The sequence below is a fragment of the Sphaerodactylus townsendi genome, linkage group LG02, assembly GCF_021028975.2.
Source record: "Sphaerodactylus townsendi isolate TG3544 linkage group LG02, MPM_Stown_v2.3, whole genome shotgun sequence".
NCBI lineage: Eukaryota > Metazoa > Chordata > Lepidosauria > Squamata > Sphaerodactylidae > Sphaerodactylus > Sphaerodactylus townsendi.
This window is the reverse complement of record NC_059426.1, coordinates 151,097,553-151,107,725: the sequence shown is the minus strand read 5'-3', so window position 1 is coordinate 151,107,725 and position 10,173 is coordinate 151,097,553. Positions and strand designations below refer to the sequence as shown.

Sequence of the window (10,173 nt, the reverse complement as noted above, 5' to 3'; positions counted from 1 at the left end):
TAAAATAATCAAACAAATCCATTAAAACACAGCCATTAACAACACACAACAGTATACTTTAGGGAATACCCTAAAGCCGTGGTGGCGAACCTTCGGCACTCCAGATGTTATGGACTACAATTCCCATCAGCCCCTGCCAGCATGGCCAATTGGAGTGCCAAAGGTTCGCCAGCACTGCCCTAAAACGATGTTGATAAAACAGCCCTCAGGCTAGGAGCAGACCACAAAAAGGGAACAAGATCCCACCCCAAGTTAAAAGTCTGGAAATGTTTTGGCCTGGCACCAAAAAGGTGTTAGACAGGCACCAGGTGAATCTTAAGGAGCAAGACATTCTGAAGGTGAGGCCCCACCACTGAAAAAGCTCTGACTCTGCTTGCTACCAAAATACTTGACCCTCCCTTCCTGCATTCATTGGCTTAGTAACATGAAATGTTTGGGATGATTCAAAAGGCTCTCAGACTGGATGTTCGTATTTTTTTCTGTGGGAACGGAGACTTTGGAGAAAACTGGGATGGAGGAGAAAACATTATTAGCTTCCTTCTGCTTCATTGTAATCTCGATTCAAGCTTTCTAATGGTGGGCTGTTTCTATGCAGCAGCTGGAAAATCAGTTCCGCTATGGAAGCAGCGGTAAGTGCAGTAGGGATGGGGTCCATGCATCCTGTCTCTGCACTGCTTCCTGCTACACTCACCCTGCTTCCTTTGTCATGTCATTGCAAAATCTCCAGCGAGGCAGGAATCTTGCCATCCCTCCCTGAGGCTAGGAATCCTGCCTTCATTGTTGAACCATGGATGATGTGGGGGGCAGGGTAAGCCTGTCAAATGCTGAAGAGGGTAGGAGAATGGAACTTGGCTCCGCCATTTTGAAGATGGGGCTTATCCCTTACCTGTGCCCAGAACAACTGCAGGCAGAGCAAATAAGGCTTTCTTTTGCTTTGTCTTAAAGAGGAAAGCCCCAGGAACCGCAGATATCACTCTCGGAGAACACAAACCATTGCATGGAAGCTCCACTCAGAAGTAGAGACAACTTGTGTTCCACATCTCAGTGTGGAAACAGCCATAGACTGCGTGAAATAAACTGTGGAGAGTGGACAGGTCACCTTCTCAGGGCAGTACTACAAAGGTTTCCACCATGGAAAGAAGATCTCATGGAAAGATACTCCAAGGCTAAAGAGAGCTTGGTTCTCTGGTTGCCAGCCCAAATGCATGGGAGGTCTGTTTGGAGGGCAGAGTTGTAACTTGGCCTTTCTGGCAGTGGGCATCCAGGACCATCATGTTCCAACTACTTCTAATGATTTTTATTATATTTAAATCTTTTTATTTAGTAATATATACAAAGATTCCATAACTAGAATAGAAGCATAATTTCAGCTGGAAAGATAAACCCACACAATATAAACTGCAGCATCTAACATTTTCTAATGGCTTAAGAGAATCCCAAAGCTTGATGAATGGCTGCCATTGCTGAATACACACCTCCTTTGAACATTTATTTTCCCCCATTAACATTTGTATGGACAGCTTATTCATTAACCTGACATTCCAAATGCTATGTATCCAAAAAATGTCAATTTTTGGCAAAATATTCTGCTTCTAAGACCTGGCCGATGGGATCTTGGCTCCAGCATTTGGATTCTTTAAATGAATATAGCCATTTTGCATTAAACCTATGCAGGAGCTACATCGTGGGATTATACAGGAGTGAATTGCCCACTATTCTTACCCTCATCATACAAAGAATAATGTACAAACTGTTTTGGACAACCAAACCAAACATTTCTACCACATATGGGGAAAAGCCCCAGGCAAATTGTTACACCTTCAGCAAAGACTAGATTAATGATTCTAAACATTCTGGCCTTGCATATCAAAAATTCACAAGTGCCTGAACTGACTCTGCTGGCGTGTCCCGTCCCCCCAATAAAAGTGAAACAATTCTTTACATATTCGTTTATTTTAAAAAGTACAGTCCAATCATGTGTGGTGCTATGTATTATGTAAATAAACATAAACAAGTTACAAAAATGATTCACGGCCCAATCCAAATGAAGGGGCTGAAGGCAGCTGTGGAGGCAGCAGGGCCCTGTGGTGGTGGTTTTGTCCTCCCCAGGATACTTCCAATGGCAGAGGAGCAAATCTACAGGTGACCAGCCACCATGGCCTCCTGGGATACCTCACCAGCTCTGCCAGTGTAGTGGGGGCATACCAGAGGCGTGGCTGAGGTTGGAGCCTTTTTGGTGGCATAAGCCCATTGAGCCCATGGAGGGTTTTTTGGCTTGAGGGGTGTGTGTTGTTTTTTGTCTCTCTGCACTGCTGCAAAACCTTCCAGAGACACCAGGGTGCCACCTCAGCGGCACCATCTCTGACTGCCCCAGGACTCTGGATTGGGCTTTCAAACTCAAACAAGGACAATAGCGCTATTGGGTGTTGATAAACACTGGTGTGTCACACAAAACATTATGCCATGTCACCTTTGACCTATGTGTCATACATTCTCCATCACTGGACTAGGTCCTTCTTCCAGCAACATACAGCAGCACACGGCTAAGCAGCGGCCTACTGAATTCAATGAACTTGGGTGGGATTTTGCTTAGAATGCCACAGTTAGACAACCCAACAAGTAAAACATAATATTTGATCAAGGACCCATCAGAAAAAGAGTAAGAGAAAAACAGAACGTTGAATGAAAGATTACATTGGGGGAACTGTAACATTTGCAGTTTTATTGGGAGCACTCAGAAGGCAGTTTAGATTGTCAGACACAAAGATTATGCTTGGAACTTCAAACTCAAGGAAAGCAAAAAGAATACATAAAACAGTTATGTTCTGTACAGCTGACTCATCTGTACCCCAATATCCCTCAAGGTGGCAAGGTTTCATTGCTGGGTTTTGTTCTGCAGTGCAAGCAATTATCTTTGCTGGATCAGGTATGGTCTATTACCATAATTTTACAGAATGAAAATTCCGCTAACTTCAAAGGGTCTTTTTACTTTTTCTTTTTTTGCACAGGTCAAACACACGCCTGAAGGAAAGTGGTGGTGTGGTTTCAAAGGCAAGGAAAACATTTGTGCTGATCCAGTAACAAAATTTCTACATATTAGCGATAAAGTTTCCACAAGATAAGTTCATGTGATGATTCTGTACAAAGCCATGCTTTTGAAATGTAGTATGGGGTAGTGGTCTGTTTCAAATAATTTTTGAAGACCAGTCACTATGTAAAAGTCACACTCCTCTTCTATCAGCAAAGTAAAAGCTGGCGAACATTACGATGTTACCGGATGGATTACTTCAATAATATGTGTGAAGTACTTTGAATGCTCTAAACCGCTATTCACTATTATTCTTTTCTCTTTCGCACGTATTGCACCAGGATGGGTGCAATAAGTTACCTCAGGTATTCTCTGCAAACACAAACCACAATTGTTCATGCCACAAACATGGTGGCATGCAAAACGGTGGCAAACCAATCCTGAGGATCTCTTTATCATGAGCACAGTACAACCTGGACATAAATAAGCCTACTGCTCACAGGATGCTTGTGTGAGAACTGCCTTGGGAAAGGGCCTTTTCAGACACCTTTTCCTTATACGAACATAAGAACAAGCCAGCTGGATCAGACCAGAGTCCATCTAGTCCAGCTCTCTGCTACTCGCAGTGGCCCACCAGGTGCCTTTGGGAGTTCACATGTAGGATGTGAAAGCAATGGCCTTCTGCGGCTGTTGCTCCCGAGCACCTGGACTGTTAAGGCATTTGCAATCTCAGATCAAAGAGGATCAAGATTGGTAGCCATAAATTGACTTCTCCTCCATAAATCTGTCCAAGCCCCTTTTAAAGCTATCCAGGTTAGTGGCCATCACCACCTCCTGTGGCAGCATATTCCAAACACCAATCACACGTTGCGTGAAGAAGTGTTTCTTTTTATTAATCCTAATTCTTCCGCCCAGCATTTTCAATGAATGCCGCTGGTACTAGTATTGTGAGAAAGAGAGAAAAATTTCTCTCTGTCAACATTTTCTACCCCATGCATAATTTTATAGACTTCAATCATATCCCCCCTCAGACGTCTCCAAACTAAAGAGTCCCAAACGCTGCAGCCTCTCCTCATAAGGAAGGTGCTCCAATCCCTCAATCATCCTTGTTGACCTTCTCTGCACTTTTTCTATCTCTTCAATATCCTTTTTGAGATGTGGCGACCAGAACTGAACACAGTACTCCAAATGTGGTCGCACCTCTGCTTTATAAAAGGGCATGACAATCTTTGCAGTTTTATTATCAATTCCTTTCCTGATTATCCTCAGCATAGAGTTTGTCTTTTTCTCAGCTGCTATACATTTAGTTTACATTCCCATCGAACTATCCACTAAGACTTAAATCCCTTTCCTGGTCTGTGACTGATAGCACTGACCCCTGTAGCGTGTATGTGAAGTTTGGATTTTTGCCCCTATGTGCATCACTTTGCATTTTGCTACATTGAACTGCATTTGCCATTTCTTAGCCCACTCACCTAATTTATCAAGGTCCGCTTGGAGCTCCTCGCCATCCTTTGTGGTTCTCACCACCCTACATAATTTGGTATCATCTGCAAACTTGGCCACCACGCTACCCCCCCCTACTTCCAGGTCATTTATGAATAGGTTAAAGAGCACTGGTCCCAATACGGATCCTTGGGGGACACCACTCCCCACATCTCTCCATTGTGAGAATTTCCCATTTACACCCACTCTTTGCTTCCTGTTTCTCAACCAGTTTTTAATCCATAGGACTTCCCCTCTTATTCCTTCATTGCTGAGTTTTCTCAATAGTCTCTGGTGAGGAACTTTGTCAAAAGCCTTTTGGAAATGTCCACTGGTTCCCCCTTATCCACATGCCTATTTACATCCTCAAAGAACTCTAGTAAGTTTGTAAGACAGGATTTGCCTCTGCAAAAGCCATGCTGACTCTTTCTCAGCAGGTTTTGCTTTTGTACATGTCTTATAATTTTATCTTTAATGACAGATTCTACTAATTTACCAGGAACAGATGTCAAACTGACTGGCCTGTAATTTCCCGGGTCCCCCCTAGATCCTTTCTTAAAGATTGGTGTGACATTGGCCATCTTCCAGTCTTCAGGGATGGAGCCTGATTTCAAGGATAAGTTGCATATTAAAGTGAGAAGATCAGCAATTTCATGCTTGAGCTCTTTAAGAACTCTTGGGTGAATGCAATCTGGGCCAGGGGATTTGGTAGCATTTAGTTTATCAATGGCTGCCAGAACTTCTTCCTTGTCTACCACTATCTTAGTGAGTTCCTCAGATTCGCCTCCTAAGAAGCTTGGTTCAGTTGCAGGAATTTTGCTCACCTCCTCTTGGGTGAAGACAGATGCAAAGAATTCATTCAGCTTTTCTGCAATCTCCCTGTCATCTTTTAGCACACCCCTTTGTTCCTTTGTCATCTAACGGGCCTACCTTGCTGGCTTCCTGCTTTTTTGATGTACTTGAAGAACTGTTTGTTGCTGATTTTGATGTTCACAGCCATGCGTTCCTCATAATCCTTTTTTGCCTCCCTTACAGCTAACTTGCTTCTCTTTTGCCACCATTTGTGTTCTCTCTGGTATTCTTTATCAGTTAAGTTGGACTTCCATTTTCTAAATGACTTCTTTTTCCCTAATAATTTCCTCAACGTCCCTTTGTTAACCATGGTGGCTTTCTTTTGGACTGGGCGCTGCCTTTCCTAACCTGTGGAACACATTCCAGTTGAGCTTTTAAGACTGTGTTTTTAAATAACCTCCAAGCATCTTGGACATTTTTGACTCTCTCTTGATTTTCCCTTTCAGCTTCCACTATCCCCTCATCTTTGAGAAATTTCCCTTTCTGAAGGGACTACATTAGTAGTTGTCACTTGTTCGCATGCAGAGATACTGAATCTGACAGCATTGTGGTCGCTGTTCCCTATCGGCTCAACAACACTGACTTCCTGCACCAGGTCCTGGGTCCCACATAGAATTAGATCTAGGATCACATCTCCCCTGGTTGGTTCTACAACCATCTGCTCTAAGCCACAGTCATTTAGCATATCCAGGAATGTTCTCTCCTTACTATGACCTGAACATGCATTTTTCCAGTTTATATCGCGACCGTCCCAATCGCCCATTACCACGACACTTTTGCTTTTGTTGGCCCCTCTAATTTCTTTTTCCATCTCAGAATCCTCTTGTGCTTTGGTCAGGGGGACGATAATATATTCCTAATGTTAAACTATGCTTCACCCTGGTATTGATATCCACAGTGATTCTGTAGAGGAATCAGCTCCCCCTGCATTGTCTATTTTATGTGACACTATGCTCTCTTTGATGTAGAGGGCCACCCCACCCCCAATACGCCCTGTCCTATCCTTCCTGTAGAGCCTGTAAGCTGGGATAACAGCATCCCACTGGTTCTCCTCATTCCACCATGTCTCTGTGATGCCCACTATATCAATGTCCTCCTTCAAAACTCTGTACTCCAGCTCCCCCATTTTAGTTCGAATGCTTCTACTATTAGCATAGAGACACTTGTATACTCTGTCTCTGTCCCTAACCTGGGATTTATGTGTTTTGCCCTCTAGCCTTTTGTAGACACTATCACTTATCACATTGCTATGTTCCTCACTTGTATGTGGTTGATTTAAAAAAACCTCCTTCTCTGTCTGCATCCCCATGGAATCTGTATTCCGAACCGAAGTCACCTCAGCTCCTGTCGGCTTTCCCCCAGGAATCAGTTTAAAAGCTGTTCTGCCACCTTTTTAACGTTGAGAGCCAGCAGCCTGGTTCCTCTTTGGTTAAGATGAAGCCCGTCCCTTTTGTACAGGCCTGCCTTATCCCAAAAGGTTCCCCAGTTCCTGACAAATCTGAAACCCTCTGCCTTGCACCACCTTCCATCCATGCATTGATACCCTGTATCTCCGCTTGCCTAGCTTGCCCTGATGGAACAGGTAGCATTTCAGAGAATGCCACCTTGGGGGTCCTGGATTTTAACCTTTTTCCTAGCAGCCTAAATTTAGCTTCCAGAACCTCCCGGCTACATTTCCCAATGTCATTGGTACCAATGTGGACCACAACTGCTGACTCCACCCCAGCACTGTCTAACAGCCTATCTAGACGTAGCGTGACATCTGCAACCTTCGCACCAGGCAGGCAAGTCACCATGCGGTCATCACGCCTGTCACAAACCCAACTCTCTATATTCCTGATGATCGAATCACCCACTACAAGGAGCCCCCCACCTCCCCGAGGGGTATCCTCAGTGCGAGAGGATAGCTGATCACCAGTTAAGGAAGGGATCCCATCTAAGGGAGCATCTTCCCCCACCTCAGACTGGCACCCTCTGTCACCCAGACTCTCATTCTCCATGACATCTGAAGAGATGTCACCTTGGGAGTGGGACCCGGCTGCTAGGTCCCTGAAAGCCTTGTTTGTTGCCCTCTCTGCCTCTCTTAGCTTCTCCAGGTCTGCCACCTTGGCTTCAAGAGAACGGACACGTTCCTTGCTCACTTTACTGCGTGGACTGGTTCTTGCAAAGTCAACAGAGAATTGAACAGACATGGATTAGCTGCAAACTGGATTCCCTTACAGTGTGAATTTGTGAGCAGCTGGTTTACGTACACATTTTCAGTCTAATGTGCATGTGCCTGCAGGGATGGGAGGGGGATCCAAAAGTGACACCCAAATTGAGGCTCACCGGGTGCAGCAACTCGCTCCAGTTGCAAAGGCACTCCAGATTGTCTTGCTGCCTGCCTGTGAGAATGTACTGAAGCGGGCAAGATTGTTGTGACTGCCGCCTCCAGACCTAGCCGATCCTCCCTGGGGAGCCCCTCTGGTGCCAACCTGTCTTTGACCAGAATTCAGCCGAGGAGGAGGGAGGGGGAAAGCAGACACGACAACAGCAGCTGTGGCAAACACAAGAACAGCAGGCTGGGGGAGCCAAGGATTCTGGACTCAGGGACATGTCAGCATTTGGGAATTCATTCAGATAGGAAGGGAAGGGGGAAGAGAGAGCACCACACTGCTCAAAAATCAACTTGCTGGCAGCCTAGTTCCTGCTGCTGATTCCTACACTTACATGGGATGGTCTTGAAATACAGAATTCCCCCCCCCCCCCCCCCACCCCGTCAAAAAGCATGATTCCTCTTTGCCACTTCAGGCAGACAGCCACATCTCGTGCCTCTAGACAACTGCTCTCTTCTCCTCCCCCCACGTATCAGAAAACAAGTGTGTTGAGTCGTTGCTCTGGGGCGAAGCTTGCGTCTAGGTGGTCGTTCTCCATTTGCAAGGCATCCAACTGATATCCTTCTCTTGCAGATGCAGGGGATTCTGTACGTGGAGAGCACCGAAGGTGCACTTTTATTAACAGCCTGGAAACCCCCAAGGGGCAGTGGGGTCCAACCTGCCACACCAAACCAAGGCTGATTCCGCATGGGCCAAAAACAGTGGCGTGAAAATGGTGTGAAAACAGTACAAACCTTTTTACACCATTTTAAACCCTTTTGCACCATTTTCACACCGTTTTCACACTGTTGTTTTTGGCCCATGCGGAATCAGCCCAAGAGTCCAGGGGCACCTGAAAAGCTGACCCGATTCATCCCTGAGCCCGAGGTCACTTCTTCAGATGCTCTGGAGAAAAAAAAACTCAGCGACCAGCAAGGGCGCGCGCGCAGACACACACACACACGCCTTGCGCACGTTTCTGCTCTTTCCCAACCAAACACCGCGCAGTTTGCGCGTCCGGGGTTTTTGGTCCACTTGGCCTTTCGTGGGATCCCACAACTGCGCGGGGCGGAAAACTTCCCCTGTTGTCCCCCCCCCCTGCCAAATTTCCTGGCGCAGGGACCCCCTCTGCAGCGCTGGTGTCTCCCTGCCACCATGTGCTGGGGCGGCTGCCGCCGACGCTGCTTCAGCCGCCCAGCCAAGCGCGTCTCCGCTGCAAAACTCCACCTAACAACACCGCAATGCAATCTCCTCCTCCAGGCGAGGAAGGGAGCCAGTAAGTAGCCAGCCGGGCTGGCCCCCCCCCCCGACCCCTGAGCTCGACCCCCTCCTTCCCCCTTTCCCCCCAAAGAGCGCCAGTCGCCCGGGTTTCCTGCTGCACCCCGCCCTGCCACCCAAAGCTCCCCCCCCCGCCGCACCCTCCGGCGCTACCGAAGTTTGAGCTCCGACCCAAGCAACGGAGTCTGCTCTGTGCGCCCGGTCTTCCCTGCCTCTCGCTTGCTGCATTCAGACGGGATGGTCTTCTTCCCCACCTTCCTCCTCCTCCTCCTCCTCCAAGCCATGCGCAGATCTGGAGCCGGGGGCTAGGCTGGTGGGTGGGCGGGTGGGGAGGAGGGCGCCGCGGGCGTTTGCCTGCCTTCGCCTCCAGATGCCTGCCTGCGTGAGCAGGGCGCGGAGGCTGGGCTGGCTGGCTGGCGAGAGCCCCTGGCAGGCCGGATGCGCATCTGGCTGGACGAGGCATTCACGTGCGCGCCGGCTGAATGTGTAATGCTGCAGTGGGCCACTCGCACCACCCCGGGAGCAGCCGCCAGTGGACAAGACCAGTCAGCTGCTGGGGGGGCTCCTATACAAAACCGGGCAGCTCCTCGGATCAGACTTCTCGCCTTTCGCTCCGGCCCCCCTTTTTCATGGTTCTCCGAGCTCGCGTGGGCATCCTCGGCTGGGAGGTGGTCCCTTGCCCCCTTGCTCGTGTTCACGGGTCTCTCTCTCTCTCTCTCTCTCTCTTTTGCCTGGCGACCCACCGCTTCCCCACCACCCCTCCGAAGGCGCTGCCGGCTCCCCCCCTCCGCTCTGACATTAATTTGTTTGTTTGGAGGCACCGCCGAGGCAGCCAAGGTTGGGCATTCGTGTAATTCTCTCCCCCTCCCCACCCTCCTTGTGCGAAGGAAGCGATGAAATTTCCAATCGAGACGCCAAGGAAACAGGTGAACTGGGATCCACAAGGTGGGTGCTGCTTTTTCACTTTTTGGGAATGTGCAGTTTTGATCCTTCCTTGTCATGGTAACTGAGAGATGGTCAGCCCTCCTCCTGGAAGACCGAGAGGAATGGCAGGATTCTGCTGAGATTTGAACTGGAGGCTTTGTTGTTATTGTAGATCAGTCCCTCCTCCTCCCCTCCTCGTTTGTCTTGGAAGATGGTCAACGCTACTACAGTCTTGGGTGGGAAGAAACTTGC

At 48.0% G+C, this 10,173-nt stretch overlaps 1 protein-coding gene across 1 annotated transcript in view; it reads left to right on the top strand.

Moving 5' to 3' along the window:
• Positions 1–9,480: 9,480 nt before the first annotated feature.
• The window catches only part of KCNK10 (potassium two pore domain channel subfamily K member 10), a 97,321-nt gene continuing 96,628 nt past the window's right edge, over positions 9,481–10,173 (top strand). Inside the window, exon 1 of the mRNA XM_048486722.1 lies at positions 9,481–9,942. Within this exon, the coding sequence (XP_048342679.1) occupies positions 9,891–9,942 (52 nt within the window). The 5' untranslated portion in view covers positions 9,481–9,890. The remainder of the gene's footprint in view (positions 9,943–10,173) is intronic.